Raw genomic sequence first — 21397 nt, forward strand, 5'->3', positions numbered from 1 at the left:
AGCTAACATTTAATATATGACACCTACTATGTGCCCTCAGGCACTGTGTTAAATGCTTTACAAATATTATTTCATTTGATCCTCTTAACAACCCTGGGAGGTAAGGGCTATTATTATTTCCATTTTACAAAGGAAGAAACTGAGGCTAAAAGAAGTTGTGTGACCTTGGACAAGTCACTTAACCCTCATTGCCCCACAAAAAAAGAAGTTAAGTGACTTGCACAGTGTCACAGAGCTAGTAAGTGTCTAAGGATATATTTGAACCCAGGTCTTCTTGACTTGGGACTTGGTGCTACATCCACTTTGCCACCTAGCCGCCCAGTGTTTCCCAGATGACTCCCCTTTCTGAGTTGCATTCTATATTCTGGATCATTCCTAGATTTCTTTTTGGAAGTCCCTGACCCTGTCCTTACCCCTTCCTGTTATCCTTATAACTTTCCTAAGCTACATTTAATAGCCTTGGAGTTCTCACCTCTGCTTTTCAATGTCATGGCTAATTAATTCATTAAACTAATGCTGGTTTATTCATGGGAGAGGGCTATCCTTTCTCCTGCAATATTTGTACTTTACATTGATTTCGTGTAGATAATCTCTGCTTCTGTTCCCTAACCCAGAAAAACTGAGCACACTAGCCTCCAAAGTCTTAGTCAGCTCAAAATCTATTGAACTTGCATTAAGAATTTCTGAGCAGAGAGAAGGGCGGCAGCAAATAAGTCAAGGGCAATGCTTGACAGAAATAGAAGTAGGGAAAATTTCCTTTCATTGTCTCTGTCTCCCCATTTTCATTTTGGACCCTCCTGCTTCCACCTGCTTCTAACACTTTGTGTGCTCTTCACCATCAAAGGGTCTGATGGCTGTGATTTATAGCATGATTTTTCCTAGAGCCTCACAAAGTGAGACACAGCCTTGAGAGTCTGTCTGGTCCTGTCCTAGCCTTTCATGAGGCTGATTGGCCAGACCATCCTAGAAAAAGCTAGCTGTTCTCTTCTCGGAGAGTTTCACCACTTCCCTCAGCCACTCAAACCACCTTCAAGCCCTAAGAGCTATGGAGTTCTTTCATGACCAAGCCAAAGCTATCTTGCCTAAAGGGAGTTTCAGTAAGTCAGAGACCCAGAAGGACTTCCTGATATCAGAACTTTACTACACTGGATCAATGGGGCTGCTGGCTGGCCTTAGATAACCAGGCAGCCGGGTTATCTTTTCCAGGGGCAGGAGTAGGACAATGTTATCATTAAGTGTTGGCATAGGGTCAAAGTCTTAGGATACTTTAGAACCAACATTTGGAGGTAACCCAAGGGGGCAGGTTTGCCAATCACTCAACACCAAAAGTTGGCACAAGGGAGAGTGTGGGGTTGGGGGCCATTGCACAACACTGGGCTGGGTGTTGACTGAGGTATTGTATGGTCATAGGTTTGGTTTTATTTCTTCCTCATCCTCCGTGGGAATATCAGACTTCTAAAGGACACCAGTGCTTTATGCCTTAAGTTCCTTCTCCTAGGAATTTTTGCATTTTATGCCTCTTCTCTAATTGCGTGATGAGAGCTATTATTCCTTATCTTAAGAATGTCAAACATGAATCAGTTGTTTATGTGTGTGTGTGTGTGTGTGTGTGTGTGTGACTGGTGAGAAAGCCATACAATGTTTTTGTGAAGCAGAGATCCCTTTCTGCCTGAAACCCAAGGGCATAGGACTTTATTCAACTCAACAAACATTTCAATGTCTACTGCATTCCAGGTACTAAACTGGTTCACTCCCACAGGAGCATATAATCCAATGGAGATAGGACACATATAGACATGATACAAACTAGAATGTGTTTCGGGCTAAGCAGAGATCCAGACAAGACAAGTCAACAATCAATACAAGCAGAAACAAAGATAGTCCCTGCCCTCAAGGAACTTATATTCTAAATGGGGAAAAATAATACAAAAAAGGAAACTGAAAAGTGTGTAGAAGGTAGAGATGGTAAAGAAGGAATAGAAAGAAGGAGTGGAGCCTAGAAAGAAATACATGGCTCATCTGATTGTTTTCCTTAAAATGGGAGTGTATGAGGAACTAGAGAATCAGAGGACCTGACCACAGGGTAGTATGTATGTAGTGAGAAGTCCATGGATAGAGAAAATTTTCCAGGGTGAGTGTGGCATGTTAAGGAAAGTTAAGACTGTCAGGAATGGAGCCTTTCTTATCAGAGAATGAGTTAATTTGAGCTGAATAGAGGGATTTGGATACCCAAGGATACCTGGGACTTCTATTAGATCATACTATGTAGGGGTTCTACCTACCTTGCCTGCCTGTGGGTCTGTGAGGTTTCTCCCTCCCCCCATTCAGTAGATCTTCATCACTGGGGGAAATTGGCAACACAGAGACTGCCTTCAAATGAATCTTCTGGAAGGTACTATTCCCTTGTCCTCTGTGAATCAGCTTATGTCACCATTATCAGAATTTCTGATCTAGAATCATAAAATGTTAAGCCTGGAAGGGACCTTAGACATCATAAGAAAACAGAGCAAGAGCTGAGAGGTCATCTAAGGTCTCCTAACCCCCATTTTACAGAAGAAACTGAGGCCCAGAGAGGAGGTAAAGGTTCTAAGTTCAGGTAGCTAGTTGGTGACTATTCTTCCTCCTTATTAAGATGACTGTGACTCTTTCAGATACTCTCCCTTAGAAAAAGAAACCCAAAAGGTGAGTTAGCCTGCCCAATCAATACCTCTCTCCCTCTCTGCCCACATCTTACATTCTCCAGAAATAGGGACCCATATTTTCTCTCCCCCTGTCTTCGTCATTCTTCCCCTATTCCCATCCTCAACCATGATGTGAATTTCCCAGAGAGCAATGGGACATGGACATGGGAACCTGAGAGAAAATTTGTTCTGGCTGAGACCTGAAGAAAGTTGTTTCACTTCTTGGCCACAGTTTCTTCATCTGTACAATGAAGAGGTTGAACTAACTGGTCCCTAAGACCTCTAAATCATATGATTTCACTTTTCTGGGAAGAAGTTGCCTGACAGCAGTCACCTGAGGCCTAGTCTTTCTGACCAGTGCCCAGCATTAGATGTAGGGTACCATGGCTTTGGGAAAAGCATCTTGGTTGCCTTCAATGATCTCTCCAAGAAGAGATTATCTTCATATATCTTATAAAGCATGTAAACTTTTGTAAAATAATCATCCTAGATAAATCAAAATGTTTTTAGTATGAATGACAAGAATTGCTATGTAGGCATGTGGGTAGTGGGTAGGGGAAGGTGAAATATATTTTTCTCCCACTTACGAGGGAAGTTGCTGCAAATCCTAAGGATATACCACCTACCCATTGCACTGCCAAAGAAACTTTTTCTTTTTCTGAAGTTTATAGTTTATGAAGTCCCGGGCCAGGACCTGGAAGTGGATTTGTATGATGAAGATACGGATAAAGATGACTTTCTGGGCAGGTAAGGATAACTCTAGGGTGGGCCCACAATGACAGACTTCCTTTACTCAGGCTAACCACTACTTCAAGGGTACCAGGGTATTGGACTGAGGAGCTCAAAGACTTAGATTTCTGTTGCTTCCTTCCCCCAACTGAAAACTGTATCCTTTGTGAGGCCTGGTGATTTTACTTGTAATCTCAGCTACTGGGAAAGCTGAGGCCTGTGGGTTGACTGAGTCTGGGAATTCTGGGATGTAGAAGGGCTAAAGCCAATCAGGTGTCTGTGCTAAATCTAGCACCAATATGATGAATCAGTGGGAAGAAGGAGGCTACCAGCATGCCTAAAGAGGGGCAGATTAGCCCAGGTTGGAAATAAGGAGATCAAAATTTCCATGACAATCAGCAGTGGGGTCAGGCTCTTGAGTGGCCCCTGCACTTCCAGCCTGGGAAAGATAGGAAGACCTAATCTCTAAAAGGGGGAAAAATCCACAGCCCTATGGCCTTCAACTCTTGGGACATTTCTTGTGTCTCCAGTATCCTATTCTCTGACTCCAAAAACCAAACAAACAAACAAACAAAAACAAAGCAAAACAAAACAAAAACAAAAACAAAAAAACCCCACAACCTAAGGTAATTATCTTCTAGTTTCTTGGACCTCAGTTTCCTCATTTGTAAAATGAGGGAAGACCAGATGGCTTTTAAGCTTCCTTCTAGCTCTTAGTCTATGATCCCACCCCATACCTGTATGCATCCCTGCTACATGAGGGATTGTAAATTAGTTCAAAGGCCTCTGTCCTCCTAGAAGTCCTGCTTCCCTGATGCCTCAGGAGTGCAGCCCAACAAGAAATGCTTTGCCAAGCTCACTTGTACATGAGGACTAGGGTGTGAATTTAAATGAATATTTACATGAAACTTGCCTAGGCTTTCATTTCACAAGCATATTTGGAGATACAGTGTGACCACTTTGCAAAATTACTTTAGCATAGTGCTTTGTACCTTCTCACCATTCCCTCACTGTTGTTTTTTTTTTTATTCAGTCATTTTTCAATAGTGTCCAATTCTCCATGACTCAATTTGGGGGTTTCTTAAGAAAGATACTATAGTAGTTTGTCATTCCTTCTCCAGCTAATTTTACTGATGAGGAGACTGAAGTAAACAGGGTTAAGTGACTTAACCCTGGTCACTTAGTAGTCACAGCTACTAAGTGTCTGAGGCTGGATTTGAACTCATGAAGATGCATCTTCCTGATTCCAGTCCTTGAGCTCCTGTGCCACCTAACTGCACCTCTCCCTCACTGTAATTAGCCAAAGGCAGAAAGTGAGGAGTGGGTCTACCTATAGTGAAGAGAAGCTAGCAGTTTAAGGGGAAGATGGCCAGGAACCTGAAATAGATCACCAAAGTTCCTTTTTGTCTTATAGCCTCCAGATCAATCTTGGAGATGTCATGAAGAACAGCATGGTGGATGAGGTAAAGTCTTTGTGCTGGGACTCCATGGAATGACTCAGTCAGGACAGGCCAGCAGCCAGGGATAACCTTTCCCCCTTCTTCTAACCCTTTAACCTAACAGTAGGTATAACCTTGGAACTGGATTATGGGAATGTGTCCCAGTTACTTCAGTTTAACTGGCATAACCCTTTTCTGAGGAGACAGACATTCACAGTGTCCCTATGTTTCATCAGGACATCTCTATTGCAGATAGATGCAAAGTGTTCTTAACCTAGGGTCCATGAACTTGTTTTGGGTTGGGTTTTTTTGTTTTGTTTTTAAATATTTTGATAACTGTGGGAAGCTAAGTGGCACAGTGGATAAAGCACCAGCCCTGGATTCAGGAGGAGCTGAGTTCAAATCTGACCTCAGACACTTGACACTAGCTGTGTGACCCTGGGCAAATCACTTAACCCTCATTGCCCCACCCCCCAAAAAATTGATAACTGTGTTTCAATATAATTGGGTTCCTTGGTAATCCTATGTATTTTATTTTATGTATTTTAAAACATTCTAAGGAAGTGCAAGATTGTCAGAGGGGTACATCCCCCCCACATACACACACAATTAAGAAACTCTGCTTTAGAGGAAATCTCATTGGAAAAGTTAACAGGAACAAGAGCCATTATCTCTCTCTGTGTGTCTCCCTCTTTCTGTCTCTGTCTCTCCCTCTCTTCCTCCCTTTCCCCCCGACCTATCTCTTATGCTCTTTCTTTCTGTCTCTCTTAACACTTAAAAAAAAATTGAGTTCCACATTCTTTCCCTCCTACTCACCCCCACCATTGAGAAAGCAAGCCATATGATATAAATTATGCATGTGAATTCATGCAAATTATTTTTTCATATTAGTTATGTTACAAAAAATTTTCAAGACAAATAAAGTGAAAAAAGTATACTTCGATCTGCACTCACAGTCTATTGGTTCTCTCTCTGGAGGTAGATAGCATTTTTCATTGTGAGTCCCTTGGAATTGTCTTAGATCATTGTATGGATCAGTGTGGCCAAGTAACAAGGACCATTCTTGAGTCCTGGGAAGCTCTGTGTTGAATACTAAACATATGACAAGCAGAGGAACAGTCAAGTAGTTGTCATATTATATGGGGAAACTGAGACTTAAAGAAGTAACTTTACCTAAGGTCACATTGGTAGTAAGTGGTTGAGTCAGGATTCAAACACAGGTCCTCTGACTTTCAATCCAGTTCTCATTCTACTGCACCATACTGTCTGCATACAGAAATACCAGAAGAGGGCATGTTGGGAGTGGAAAGGAGAGACTAGAGCTTTTTAAATTACATAGTTGCTTTACTGAGCAAGAAAAGAACCAATTTAGAGTCCCAACCCTTAGCAGATTCTTTTTCTTCCTAGGATCCCAATTCCAAATCACTGAGTCAAAAGTCCTTCCTTGAAGTTCCCATAACAGACATCTTGTTCTCTTTCCCAAGATCCTCTAGTATAAATAAAGGCCCTCTAGCCTAGATGCAGTGGCAGAATACATGGGGAGGACTCTATCTGGTATTAGGAGGCTCCCTGGGGTTAATGGATGTATTTCCTACCTTCTTTTATATTTTCCTCTTCTTTTCGCAGTGGTTTGTTTTGAACAACACCACAAGTGGACAGCTGCATTTGAAGCTTGAGTGGCTTTCTCTGACCACCTACCAAGAAGTTATGGCGGAGGTGAGTGTGGTTCAGCTGTCTGAGTTCCTTATCACTTTCCTACTGTACCTATCCCAGGCTCCCAAGCCAGAAAACCCATGCAGAATTCAAATTTGTAAAACTTGAAAGACCATTGTCCTGGGTCACCTGCCTTCTAGTTAGGTTTCTGAATTTGAATCAGCCCAACTGGACAAATTGAAACTGCCATGAGTGAGGTAACAGAATTATTAAGTGCTCTAGAGATATCATAAGTTTGTAGAATTTAGAAATGGAAGGAATTTTAGAGATCAACTGTTCAGTCCCCTTATTTTACATGTAAATAAGCCAAGGTCCCCAGAGGCTAATTCACTTGCTCTAGATCACACAGCTGAAATTCAAGCCTAAATCCTCTAACTCCACAAATCAGTGTTCTTTGTACTATAGTGTGTCACACTGTTTGGAAAGGACATACCATTTGACGTCCAATTCTATTTTTTCTACCATCCCTAAACAATCTTTCCTTTTATGAGATGAATCTAATCTCTTTACATAATCCTAGTTCCTCGTCATCTACTAACATTCAAATCACACTAACAAATGTTCTTAAAAATGACAGTATTTGCTACTTTTTTTTTTTTTGGTACTCATATTGTTCCATCTTCTTTGGAGACTTCAATTGTTCATGGCGATGATCCCGCTAGCAATCTGACCACCCAGTTCTTCAACCTACTCAAGTCTCCATCCTCACCCCATTGTGGCCCCATACTAGCCTGAGCATATCTTGAGCTTTGTCATCTTTTGGAATTTCTCTGTTTTCCAGAACTGAAATTTTGAAATTCTATTCTCTGACCAGACCTTCCTTTCCCTTCACTTCTCTAACTCTCTTACTCACAATGACCTACTTTTTGTCCTTACCGGGTACCTTCAGTCATTTGACCCACCCCTCTTCTCCCTGACCATCTCTCCCCCCTGGCTTCACTTAATCTCCCTAATTCTAGCAGGCTAGCTCCTAATCAGGTTTAGAAGGATTAGACTCTTCCCTAGTTTTTAAAAAAATCAACTGCTACTTCTCCCTGCCATTTGTTACAAGCCATTCCTTGTAACAAAATAATAGTAATAATTTTAAGAAGAGGTCTAAACTAACCAACACATCAACTGGATCTGATAGAAGATATTACATTTCATACCCATAGCTTCCGACCTCTGCAAGCAAGGGAGGGAGGTGCATTTTAGCATCTGTTCTCCCTGATTGAGTTTGATCACTGTAACTACACAGTTTAATTTCATTTTTTCTTACACTGTTATAGTCATTTACGTATTATATATATATATACACACACACACACACACACACACATGTGTGTGTGTATGTATACATATATATGGAGGGAGGAAGAAAGGGAAGGAGAGAGAGAAGAAGAGGGAGGGAGGGAAGGAGAGAAAGAGAGAGAGAGAGAGAAAATATGAATGAATGAGTTTTCCTGATCCTGCTTACTTAACTCTATATTACTTCACATGAGTCTTCCTCTTCTTCTCCAAATTCTTATTCTTATAGGTCAATAATATTCCATTACAATCATGCAACATAAATGGTTTAGCCATTTTCCAATCAGATTTGCCCTTAATCTTTAAAAAATAACCAAACAAAATAAAAACTTCTTATATATTGTTTTGGGGTTTTTTTTGTTTTGTTTTTTGTTTTGTTTTGTTTTGTGGGGCAACAAGAGTTAAGTGACTTGCCCAGGGTCACACAGCTCGTGTCAAGTGTCTGAGGCAAGATTTTAACTCAGGTCTTCCTGAATCCGTGGCTGGTGCTTTATCCACTTCACCACCTAGCCGCCCCCCTTATATATTGTTTTGACAGAAACTACATTTTCCTCTCCCCGCCCCCCCCAGAGAATCATTCCTGATAACAAAGAATAAAAAGTAGGGGGAGAAAACAATTAAAGAGAACTTTGTTGTTGTTGTTCAGTTGTATCCAACTCTTAGTGACCCCATTTGGGGTTTTCCTGGCAAAAATACTGGACTGGTTTGTCATTTACTTCTCCAGCTCATTTTACCAATGAGGAAACTGAGGTGAACAGGGTTAAGTGACTTGCCCAGGGTCACAAAGCTAGTAAGTATCTGAGGACAGATTTGAACTCTGGTTTTCCTGACTCCAGGCCCAGTGCTCTAAGCACTGAACCACTTAGCTGCCACCAACACATTGAAAAAAAAATATGACAATATTTATAGTGCTCATACCCATAGCAGTAACCTCTGCAAATAAATAGAAGAGTGTCTTCTCATATCTCTTCTTTGGGTCTAAGCTCTGTAATTATGATTTCACAACATTCAGTTTTGATTGGTTTTTTGTTGTTGTTGTTGTTTCCATTTATACTCTTGTAAACATTTCATATATTGTCATCCTGGTTCTATTTTATTGTTAGTCTATTCATTTAAGTCCTCTCCATATTTCTCTATCCATCAGACATTGTTGCTTTTAGTGCAGTAGAATTCTATTACATTCATGCGTCATCATTTGATTAGCTGTTCCCAAATCCATGGAAAGTCTCCCATTCTTTGAGGAAAATGCTAAAATCTCCCCTCAATAGCCTGTGTCCTCTCTACTGGAAAGTTCTTCCTGCATCTAATTTAACTTCCTCCGTGTTCTAGTCCCCCTCTACACACACATAGAGAACAGTTGGTTACAGAGTAGCAGATATCTACAACTTCCTGATCCAGGTTCCTTGGTGCTAGATTTATGCCCCTTTGCAGAGGTAGCATTCTCCAGGATCACTATCTGTCCCCTGTTTCTTGGGTAGTTTTTCAAGAGTTGCTGTTTGTGTGTGTCTACAGGATCCCACTGGCCTCTCAACCGCCATCCTTGTCGTTTTCCTAGAAGGTGCCTGCAATTTACCAGTGAGTAATTAATAAGGGCTAAAATTCTGGCTAGTCTGTCTAAAATATCTAATGAGCGGTCGCCAATAAATTATAAGCTTTAGCAAGAGTTTAGACTTTTAAGCATTTATTAAGGAGAATAAGAATTTGGTGAAGAGAGAGAAAGAGGCCTATATTCAGCTGTCTGTCTCAGAGAGCCAATGTCTCCAGCTCCTCTCCCCACTGAGGTCTTCCAGAAAGAGACCAAGAGAGCAAGCCTTACCTCTTTTATAGACAGTACCCAGGAGCAAACATCACTTCCTGACGCCAAGGAAAACTGCATGGCTGGCCCTCAGATGCCTTCTCCTCATGGTGGAGCTTTCCTACGGTAGCTCTCCAGCAGGTGGCATCATTCTAATCGTTACATAATAAATGTAGCCAAGTGCTTTCTTCTAATATATTTTTCACACATCCATTATGATAATTTGTATTTTTTCTACCTTTGCTGTAGAGAAATCCTTTTGAATATATGAATGGTGAATACAGAGCCAAGAAACTGCCCAGGTGTGCCAGAGTAAGTACTAGGATCCAATTCTTCATTTGAATATGTAAAAGTTGTGGATACTTTTTTTTTTCCCTTTTGGCCAGAGTAAGAACGATCCCAGCATGTGGTAAAGTCTTTGTTGGCTTGACCACCAAGCAGATATTTATTAATTTGGTACAGCATTGTGAGCAGAACAATTCAGTTCAACAAACAAACATTTGTGTTTGTTGTGCAGAGGACTGTTTCAGGTTCTGGGAAGATACCAAATTCTGAAAAGGCCCAGTTCCTGCCCTCCTGGAGAGTGTTGTCTATAAAATACATGAACAAATAAATAAAAATATAGTAATATGTGATAAATACAATAGAAGATTTCAAGCCAGATTGTGATATGAGATCAGAAGGGGAAAGGCATTATCAACAGGGGAGACAGAGGGGGAAATCAAGGATGGCTTCAGAAAGGAGGCAGTGTTTGAGTTGGGCTTTAAGGATAGGTAGGGGTTGGACAGATAAGGAGGGAGGATTCTTCAAGCCAGGAAACAGCCTGAACAAGGCCAGACAATACAGGACGTGTTTAAACATGAGAGTACACAAGCTCAGTTGTATGGAGCATGTAAAAGGGAGGAGTGGCTTTGCCCTCCAATTCTTCAAATACTTGTCTGTCTTCTGCTCTTCTTCCTTAAGGGTCTCAGAATCTTAACTTGTCTTCAGGGTGAATAACAATATTTGCCAGGTGACTTGTAAACGTGAACATGTTCTTTACTTAACTGATCATAGGCACTCTTTGAGGAAGGAATGATTGAGAAGTGGAGTAATTCTGGGCAAAAGCCACAAGGGCCACCTCACAGTATTAAGTGATGATTATCAAAAGAATAATTCTATGAGCTCCAGGGATGTTCCCCATAGAAAACCTCAAAGATTGTCATTGACAAATCACCTCTCCTTTCCCTTTTGATTTTTCTTTTTAAAAATGTTTTATTGAGACATTGTGTCTTTCTATTTGGGGAGGAGGCAGTTGGGAAGAAACGGCCATCCCCCTTCAAGACTGACTTCTTCCTTTTGACAAAGAATAACAGTTAAAGGGGGCGGCTAGGTGGCGCGCAGTGGATAGAACACCGGCCCTGGATTCAGGAGTACCTGGGTTCAAATCCAGCCTCAGACACTTGACACTTACTAGCTGTGTGACCCTGGGCAAGTCACTTAACCCCCATTGCCCGCAAAAAAAAAAAAAAAAAAAAAAAAGAATAACAGTTAAAACCATTGCATTCACAGACTGTATCTGAAAGTGTATACAACATTCTATCCCAGGTATTCTCAGCTTTACTGCTGCAAAGAGGGGCGTGTATTTAATTACCAATTTATTCTCTGAGACCTTCTGTGGTTTTAAAATTACTTAGTGTTCAACTTCCTTTTAGTGATCTTTTACACTATTGTAGTCATTGTGCACTGAATATTTTCATTAGGTTGGAGACAATGACCATATTTTCCATAGTTATAACTTCTGATAATGTGAATTTGAACATTTGCAACCATTTTGTGGAATTCCTTATTTACACTAATCAAAACCTTTGTCGTTTTGTTCTCCTGGTTCTCTATTTCATTCTGCATCAATTCATTAAAGGCTTCCCATGTTTCTCTGAATTCCTTATATTTACCATTTCCTACAACACAATCCTATTCCATTAAATTCATATGCCCTGGGGCAGCTAGGTGGCGCAGTGGATAGAGCACTGGCCCTGGAGTCAAGAGTACCTGAGTTCAAGTCCGGCCTCAGACACTTGATACTTACTAGCTGTGTGACCCTGGGCAAGTCACTTAACCCCAAGTGCCTCACTAAAAAAAAAAAAAAAATTCATATGCCCTAATTTCTTAAGCCATTCCCTGGTCTGAGGGTGCTTTGTTTCTAGTTCTTTGCTACCACAAAGAGTGTTGCTATGAATATTTTGGTATATCTTAGACCTTTTTCTGTTTGATTTCTATGGGGTTTATGCCCAAGAATGGATTTCCCAGAATGGACAATTTAGTCACTTCTGAACAGTTCCAAATTGATATCCAAAAGGGTTGAAGCCATTCATAGCTCCACTAATGGGTTTTAGAGTTCCTTTTGATTCTTTTATTCACAGAACAAGATGGACAGAGACCCCTCTGCCTATGTCAAGATGTGTGTGGGTCAGACAACTCAGACAAGTAAGGTAGGAGTGTGTCATAGCATACGCAAGAAGAAAAGAGGGGAGAAGCCCATCATTTTATGCCATTCTACCATCTAGGAATCATGATTATATCTATGTGAACTCCCCTGAAAACAGATTTTTGCCACAGAAAGGTGAATTCCATCTTTACTACAAGGTGGCTTGCAGCACTTCTGAAATAAGCCCCATTATTAATCAGTCTGCACTAGTGGTTTGCCTGCCGGATGTAGGCAGTGATAGAGAGAAGCTGGGAAGGAACGCCTCAGTAGATTTCAAGAAATGTATTTCCCAGATCAGTGGTTGAAGACCACATTTAGGAATAGCCTGTTGTGGAGAACAGGAGCAGGTCAGAGGGATGCTGCTGACAGTGGATCTCGCTTCCCACTTTCTCACCTCCCCCATGAAATTTTGTACCTAGAATCTATGATAGTTTCAAGAGTAGCTAGTTGTGCATCTGAGCCAGGATAATCTGGAAATGGATAATTAAGCCCCTGAATAATGGAGAATTGGCTTGACTATGTTTTCTTTTTTGTTCACAGACGTGTGCCAACAGCAAGGATCCCATTTGGAGCCAGGCTTTCACATTCTTTGTTTACAGCGTGGCTGCAGAACAATTACACCTCAAGGTTTGCTTGGGCTTGGGCTTGGGCTTGGGCTTAGCCTCTTACAGAGTAAAACCAAGATTCTGTTAACGTCATATCTTCTGAGAGCATTCTTGGAAGGGCCAAGATGTTAATCCCCTCTGTTGTTGTTGTCATCATTGTTGTTGTTGTTGTTGTTGTAGTCTGCTGGGTCAGTGGGAGATGACAGACTTATTTTGGGGATCCATTGAGGGAGCCAACTCCTACTGCTCCACATCTGGCCCAGGCTGCTTTATTCTTTTTTTTCTTTTTTCTTTTCTTTTTTTTTTTAGTGAGGCAATTGGGGTTAAGTGGCTTGCCCAGGGTCACACAACTAGTTAGTGTTAAGTGTCTGAGGCCGGATTTGAACTCGGGTACTCCCGACTCCAGGGCCGGTGCTCTATCCACTGCGCCACCTAGCTGCCCCCAGCCTGCTTTATTCTGACCACTGTTTCCTCCAGGTGATTGATGATGACCACGAGTGTGCCCTGGGTATTCTAGAGATTCCCTTGGTCCAGATCCTCACCTACCCAGACATGACCATTGAGCAGCAATTTCAGTTGGACTGCTCTGGCCTGGATAGCCTCATCTCCATGAAGGTGGTACTTCGGGTAAGTTTCCCTCTTTCCTGCTTCTGCTGAGCTAACATCCAATCTGTGCGAGGAAGCTTTCACTCAGTGCCTGCCACATCAGCCACTGCATAGAACTGGGGCTGATATAAGAAAAGGAAAGTAGAAATTGCCTATCCTCAGAGAGCCTCTGGTCCAGGGAAGCAGAATGATCCTAGCATAGCAGTTCTCCAAGTGGAAGCCAGGGTTCAAAGGATCCACAAGGTCAAAACTATTTTTATAAAAGCTCTGAGATATTTTCATTTCTAATCTGGTAACTATCAATAGATATAGCTCATGTAAACAAAAATTTTTCGGTTGGGGGGGTGGAGGGTTCCTCAATAATTTGGGGAAGCCTGAAAGGATCCTGAGATCAAAAAGGTTGAGAATGGCTGGTCTGGTGGAGAGGAGCTGGGAATGAGAAATCAGGATATCCTGGGTTCTAGTTCTGGTTCTACCACTATTTGCCAATGAGCCATCTATGTAAACTTTTCTGTGCCTCAGTTTGCTTATCTAGAAAGTGGAGCTAATAATACTGTTTTCATGAAGCTATCTGAAATATGCTTTTAAAAAGTTGAGTGGGTGGGGCAGCAGTGGATAGAGCACCAGCCCTGGAGTCAGGAGGACCTGAGTTCAAATCCGGCCTCAGACACTTAACACTTACTAGCTGTGTAACCCTGGGCAAGTCACTTAACCCCAATTGCCTCACTAAAAAAAAAAAGAAAAAAAAAGTTGAGTGGGGAGAAATGAGAGATCGTGGGTGGCTACTAGCAAATCCTAAACATAACTCAAATATAGCTTTTAGTAATCTCTAGAGGTGACATATGATTGGTAAAAACTCTGACACTGGCCTCAGCTTTTTTTTAAACATGTATTTAAAAAAAGTAGGGCAGCTGGTGGTGCCATTGATAGCGCACTGGCTCTGAAGTCAGGAGGACCTGAGTTCAAATCCAGCCTCAGACAATTGATACTTACTAGCTGTATGACCCTGGGCAAGTCGCTTAACCCCAATTGCCTCACCAAAAAAAATTTTTTTAATAAGTTGTTCATCTTTAGCACAGATAATTTTAAGCTTGTCTCAAATAAATCTTTCATGGATTAAAAAAAAAAAGTTGAGTTTTATACAAACAGCATTTCTTCCACCATTGCTGCCTTTAACACAGGAATTCACCAGCAGTGGACAGTTGGACTCTTATCAAGCTGAGCTCTGCTGAATAAACAGAAAAATTGCTAGAGAGAGAAGCATTTAATGAACCTAGCAGGCGTACAGCCTTAGGAGAAATTCTTTAGTTCCATAACAAACATATAAATTCATCAAAATGACTTCTGTAAATGACAAATATAATTCTTAATAACGTTAAAGATACAAGACACACAACCATTCCTGGGAGGAAATATGTTACAGTAGAAAGAACATAGGCCCAGGATCCTGGAGTCAAGGTAACTAGGTTCAAATCCCATCTCTAATGCTTATTATCTGTGTGACCTCCCTGAACCTCAGTTTCCTCATCTATAAAAAGATAAGATTGAACTAGATATCTTCTGACAACCCTTCCAGGTCTAGAACTATGATCCCTTGTAGAAATGTATTACCATTCCAGGCATAGAGATGCCTACCATGTAGCCACTACAGAGGAGCTGAAGAATCTGGTGTGTGCCAGGAATGGGGCCCAGAAAGGAAGCCAAGGAGAGCAGTGCTGCTCCCTGGTGTTGTGCTCCCCAGTGAGAGAGAGGAGGAAGAACTGTTGTTCTGCCTTCCAGGAGAAAAAAAGACAGAGAGGAACCGAGATTAGAGATGCAGAGCACTGATTTCTGCTCCTTTGCCCATGAGGAAGGAGAGAGAGCAAGAGCCAACAAAGCTTCTGCAGAAACTTTAGGCCCTGTCTTCTCCTATTGATCACGGCAGGTCACATACTCCAAATCCTGTTCTTTCTTGCTATTCCTGTTCTTCAGCTGCACTGACAAATGGAGGCAACACCTTTATCTCTGCATTCCAAGTTTTACAGCCGATACAAAGCTTGGTTCTTTTGTCCCTTGTCTTTAAGGGACAATTCAGTTTTGAATCAAGGGGCTCCTGCCCAGTTAGCAATAGAAAGCCACCTCTTGCATCCAGTCACATAACTTATTGGAGTCTACCTATTATGAGGAGTGGGCTACTATGCCTTCAGTTTTAAAAAGCTAGAAAATAATTACTTGCAGTGCCTTTGTAATTATGTGTAGTAATGCCAAGGATAGCTAAGTTGGCAGACACCTGACAGGCATTCCCAATTGTGAATGAGGTTTAGAAGAGAGAGGGTCTTGTATCAAAGTAGAGAGATGACAACAGTCCAGGTGAAGATAATAGTCTGTATAAGTACATAGAAGCCCTCCCATGTGTTCTAGACAGAGTAGCTTTTATGCCTAATCATAGAGTACTGCCAATTATAGAGACTCAGATATGGCAAGGAATGTTAGAAATCCAGTTCAAAAAAAAAAAAAAAAAAGGAAATCTAGTTCAACCCTTAAATCTTACAGAGGAGGAAACTAAATCTCAGAGAGATATGAAGTGACATGCCCTAAAAACAGGATTTTACTTAACTACTCCATGTAGATAGTAGTCAAATACTTTTGTGTAACCACTTGGAGAACATGTCATAATATGCTAGTTGGTGCAGTGGATAGAGTATTGGACTCAGAGTCAGGAAGACCTGAGTTTCAGTCCTCCTTGAGACACTTAGTAGTTGTGTGATGTTGGGCAAATCACTTCACCTCTCTCAGCCTCAGTTTCCTTCTCTATAAAACGGGAATAATAATAGCATCCACCTCACAAGTTTATGAGGATCCAATGAAATAACATATGTAAAGCACTCTTCAAACCTTAAAATGTGATATAAATATATCATTATTATAATGTGTCTTCCTTTATGAATTAGACTAGATGGTTATTGTCCCTTCCAGACTCTAAAATTTTGTAAGGGTCTTCCATATTTTGGTATAACCTAAATCCCTCCTGCTGCAGTTTGTCCAACATAAGCAAGTCTATCATCCTCAATAGAGTTTGTGAGTTGATTGTCACCTTTCTGTGTCTCTCTGTCTCTGTCTCTCTTTGTATCTCTGTCTCTCTGTGTGTGTCTCTTTCTGACTCTCTGTTCCTCTGTTTCTTTGTCTCTCTGTCTCTCTCTCTTATAATCTATCCCCTCCTCAGTTTCTTCTTCTGTGTACCTCGTCAGTGCCAGAGCTGGGAATGGGAGAAGAACCACAAGGAAGTCTGTTCCAAATGAGTAGTGCATACAGCAAGTTTTATAGGAATTAAGAAGAGGACATTCTCATGAGCTACAGTAACCAAGGAAGGTTTCGTGGAGGAGGCTAACATGGGAACCAGGCCTTTTAGGTTGGGTTAGGTTAGATAGGCTGAGAAATCGGAGTGTACTAGATCCTTCCAGGTAGAATGGAAGCTACTTGAAAGCGGGAGCTGTTTGGTCGTGCTGTTGGATCTCCAAAACCTACACACTGGGCAGCATGATGTAGCACAGTGATGTCAAACTCAAATAGAAACAGGTCCTAGCAGGCCACATGTTAACTTAGAAAACCACACATTAACATTATCTATATTGTATTTTATCTTTATTTATTTTGTTAAGCATTTTCCAATTACATTTTCATCTGGTTCTGGCTACACTGGGGTGCTTTGCTGACTATTCACAGCCTGCTAAGTGGGAATCTGACACTTCTGGTGTAGCTAAGATGGCTTAGGAATCAGGCAGATCTGGGTTCAAGTCACAACTATGACCTATACTGGCCAGAGGATCCTGGGCAAGTACCTTCATTTCTCAACACCCCAGCCAACTCTCTAAAATTATAGTTACAGGACAGCAGCAGATCTGCATTGGTGAAGGGAGTCTCCTCACTGAGAATTCCCTTCTCTAATGAAATCACAGATCTGGTCAAAACAAAACAAAATCAGTACCCAGGACAGTGCCTGGAACACAATTTTAAAATACTTGATTGAGTTGAAATGAATTGAATTGGTAATACTGTGGTATGGTAGAAGGGATACTTGGTTTCAAACTAGGAAAGTATAAATCCTGCCTCTGACATCAAGTAACTGTGTGATCATGGGCATGTAATTTAGTTTTTCTGAGCCTCAGTTTCCCCATCCTCAAAATGAACATTATAATATCTGTAGTATCCACATTGAGTTGCTTTGAGAATTGAATGAGATCAAGTATGGAAAGTGCTTTGTAAATCTTAAAATGCTAAGTAAACATCAGTGATGACAATTGTAGAGGAAGGAATTCTAGGCAAGGGGAATTCCTAGGTAGTATTGAAGAGTCAGGAATATACTTGCTTTGTTTGCGGTTCAGTGAAAAGACCAGTCTGATTGAAACGGAGCATTCATTCTCCTAGAGAAACAATGAGAAAGATAAGGGTGGAGGAGTAGGTTTGTTGGGGGCAGATTGTTCTGACTTTATCTTGTAGGTCAATGGTCCTTAACCCTTTGTAAATGTAGAATCTTTCACTTTAAATAATATTTTTTTTTTGGTGGAGAACAGTAATTTTTTTTTTTTTTTTTTGCTGAGGCAATGAGGGTTAAGTGACTTGCCAGGGTCACTCAGCTAGTAAGCCACCTAGCTGCCAGGGCGCACTGGATTCAGGAGTACCTGAGTTCAGATCCTGCCTCAGACACTTGACACTTACTAGCTGAGTGACCCTGGCAAGTCACTTAACCCTCATTGCCTCCACAAAAAAAAAAAATTTAAGATGCTTACTAGTAATGGTTCCAGGTAGCCAAAGGCTGATTAAAAAAAAAAAATAATAAAAGCAAACCATAGATGTTTTCAGAACCTTTTTATTCCGAATGTTATCAGTAGGATGTGACTGTTTACTATCTATGTTTTAATAATAGGGAATGATATCATGATGAGACATTCCATGACGTTCATTTTCCCCTTGACTTAAAGAGAAATAGGATTGTAGGTTTAGGGTCAGAAGGGATCCTAGAGGTCATTTAGTCCATCCCCCTCCTTTTACAGATGAGAAAACTAAGTTCCATAGAGGTTAAGGGACTTGCCCAAGGCCACAGCTAATTAATAGCAACTCCATTTCTGGATTTGAACTCGGGTCTTCCTGACTTCAGGCCTGACAATCTATCCAGTGTGCTATCTGGTTATATAGGTAACTATACAGTGATCCTGAAGGCTAGAATTGGATTCAAATTCAGTATTTCTTCTATGAGATAACTGCCCCTTTCTTCATAAACCTGTATTTGGCAGGAGGAGGTTGTTTCTGTAAGGGACATTTCACTTAACAGAGCCACAAAATCTCAGAGTTGGGAGATACTGCAGAAACCATTTACTCTAACCCATACCTGAATAAGAATTCCCTCTACAACATAACCAAGTAATGGTCATCTATCCCTTGCTTAAAAACCTCTAGTGGGGCAGGGAGGTGGCTCAGTGGATAGAGCACTGGCCCTGAAGTCAAGAGGACCTGAGTTCAAGTCTGGCCTCAGACACTTACTAGCTGTGTGACCCTGGGCAAGTCACTTAATCCCAATTGCCTTAAACATCCGGGGGCATTTCCAGTTATCATGATTTATTTCTTGCCACTGAACCCAGATAGCTCCAGAAGAGTGATGTTGGTGACCTTGCACAGCCCTCCCTCACTTAAATCTAATTCATTGCAAGTTGTGATGTCACCCTGATGTCATGGTTCTCTTTGAGAACGAAGGACAAACAACAACAACAAAAAAAAAAGACTTCTAGTAAAAAAGTAGTTACTCCCTCCTGAGGCCTCCCATTCCATTTTCAGGATACTCCTAATTATTAGGACTCCCCCCCCCTTATTATCAACCAAAATTACATTTTTACTGACTGCTCCTAGTCCTTAGTCCTGTGGAGCTAAACCTTCTTCTACATACAGTGCTCCAAATACTTTAAGACAGCTTCTTGTTGCCTTTGAGTTTTATATTTTCCAAGCTAGACATCCTCAGTTCTTTCAAGAGATCCTCAGCATCTGGTTACTCTTGCCTCCTTAGGAGTCCTTTCTAAAACAAAGACCCAGAACTGAAAACAATGACTGATAAATAGATATCACTTTCCCTTCTGACCTGCAACTGTCTGCAACTCACAAATCTGGATCTCCTGGCAAGCCACGGTATCTTTTGGGTTTTCTTAATCCCTTCAACTGCAGTGTCCACCTGACAGTTTCTCCTGATGGTGATACATCTTCTCTGAGAATCAGTGTAGTTGCAAGAAGCAACTCCCTCTGGGTCACTAAGTCAAGAACCCAGGAACTCTTAAACTCACAACATAGTTGTGAAAGCTAAAAATGACTAGCCTTCAGCACCATTTTTTTGGTTACCTATAACTAGGTGGCACAGTGGATAGATTGCAAGATCTGGAGTCAAGAAGACCTGAGTTCAAATCCAGCCTCAAACACTTACTTGCTGTGTGACCCTGGGCAAGTCACTTAACCCTGTTTGCCTCAGTTTCCTCATCTGTAAAATGAGCTGGTGAAGGAAATGGCAAACCACTCCAGTATCTTTGCCATGAAAATCCCAAATGGGGTCACAGAGTCAGACACAACTGAAACAACAACTTAAAGAAAGAAACACAAAGCAGAAGACACAGTTAGGCACTTGGATGAAGACTGACTCAGGCAAGCTTTTTTCAAACTGATTTTACCCCTCACTATTTCAATTAATAAACATTTATTGGGGCAGCTGGGTGGCGCAGTGGATGGAGCACTGGCCCTGGAGTCAGGATTACCTGGGTTCAGATCCAGCCTCAGACACTTAACACTTACTGGCTGTGTGACCCTGGGCGGGTCACTTGACCCCAATTGCCTCACTAAAAAAAATAAATAAATAAATAAAAAATAAACATTTATTAAGCACTATGTGCCAGGCACTGTGCTAAGCACAGGAATACAAAAAGAGACATAAGGTAGTCCCTGCCTTCAATGCACTTACAATCTAACAGGGGAGACAACAAGCAAACAAATATATACAAAGAAGCTATATACAGCATATAAATAGCAATTGCTTAACAGAAGGAAGGCCCTAGAATTGAAAGGGGTTGAGAAAAGCTTCTTATAGAAGAAGGAACTTTAGTTGGGACTTAAGGGGGGCCAGTAAGTAGAGAGGGGGAGGGAAAGCATTTTACGCATGGGAGATAGCTAGGGAAAACATGCATTTTATCAGGTGATACTTGTGCTTTATGACATATTCATTCATAGTCTTCTACCATCATTCTCCATGTGTTGATGGAGAATGAAGGATGAGAAAAGTACTTTGGATTTCATAGAAACAAAGTAATTCTTTGAGACAGCAGGTGTGGTGGGGATCAAGACTAGATTTTAAGGGCTCAAGGAGGCAATGGATGATGGGATAGGTAATGGATGCCCAAAGTTGGGGCAGCCCAATTCCATGGATGATACAGTGGTTTGTTTTGTTTGCAGTTTCTACATGTAGAGGATCGGGAACCAGGTACACCATACACAGGCCCAGAGGTCCTGAAGAAAGGGCCTGTGTTCATCAAGAGATCTGAAGTCAACAAGGAGTCCCAATCCCCATCCCAGGAACATGAGTCCACACTTCCACTTCAGTCCCAGACCTCTGAAAACTCCAACACCAAGCAAGCCAACACAAATCCCTCTGCTAAGCTTATTCCTCAGGAGAAGGTCTCAGAATCCAAAGGCAAGGACAGTGACAGTGGGCCCCAAGAACAAATGGGGAACAAAAGCAGAACAACCATGTTCTTGACTGTCCCTGGCCCCCATTCTCCAGGACCCATCAAGTCACCTAGACCTATGAAGCACCATGCCACCCCCTTCTCTTGGCCACATAAAAAGATGTCTCCCAGCCTGTCTTCACTCAACTCCATGGCCTCCTCATGCTTTGACATGACAGGAAGCAGCTTAACCGTTGAGTATGCTTCTCTCTTCTTGAATATTATTTTTTCTCATAGCAGAAGAAAAGTGAAAATACCTTCACACAAGTGAAGAAAATATGAGAACACACATTTCCTTGTAATTAATTAATTAATAGAGAATATGTCCGTTGCATCTTTTGGTGG

The 21397-nt window shown here is 41.4% G+C and overlaps 1 protein-coding gene across 1 annotated transcript in view; it reads left to right on the plus strand.

The window, feature by feature from the left end:
* ESYT3 (extended synaptotagmin 3) overlaps nucleotides 1-21397 on the plus strand; it is a 91076-nt gene that overhangs the window by 59144 nt on the left and 10535 nt on the right. The window contains exons 10-18 of the mRNA XM_043997675.1: nucleotides 3346-3428; nucleotides 4825-4873; nucleotides 6476-6565; nucleotides 9362-9424; nucleotides 9894-9956; nucleotides 12047-12115; nucleotides 12652-12738; nucleotides 13194-13343; nucleotides 20781-21250. Of these exons, the coding sequence (XP_043853610.1) occupies nucleotides 3346-3428; nucleotides 4825-4873; nucleotides 6476-6565; nucleotides 9362-9424; nucleotides 9894-9956; nucleotides 12047-12115; nucleotides 12652-12738; nucleotides 13194-13343; nucleotides 20781-21250 (1124 nt within the window). The remainder of the gene's footprint in view (nucleotides 1-3345; nucleotides 3429-4824; nucleotides 4874-6475; nucleotides 6566-9361; nucleotides 9425-9893; nucleotides 9957-12046; nucleotides 12116-12651; nucleotides 12739-13193; nucleotides 13344-20780; nucleotides 21251-21397) is intronic.

Source organism: Dromiciops gliroides, chromosome 3, assembly GCF_019393635.1.
Source record: "Dromiciops gliroides isolate mDroGli1 chromosome 3, mDroGli1.pri, whole genome shotgun sequence".
NCBI classification, from domain to species: domain Eukaryota; kingdom Metazoa; phylum Chordata; class Mammalia; order Microbiotheria; family Microbiotheriidae; genus Dromiciops; species Dromiciops gliroides.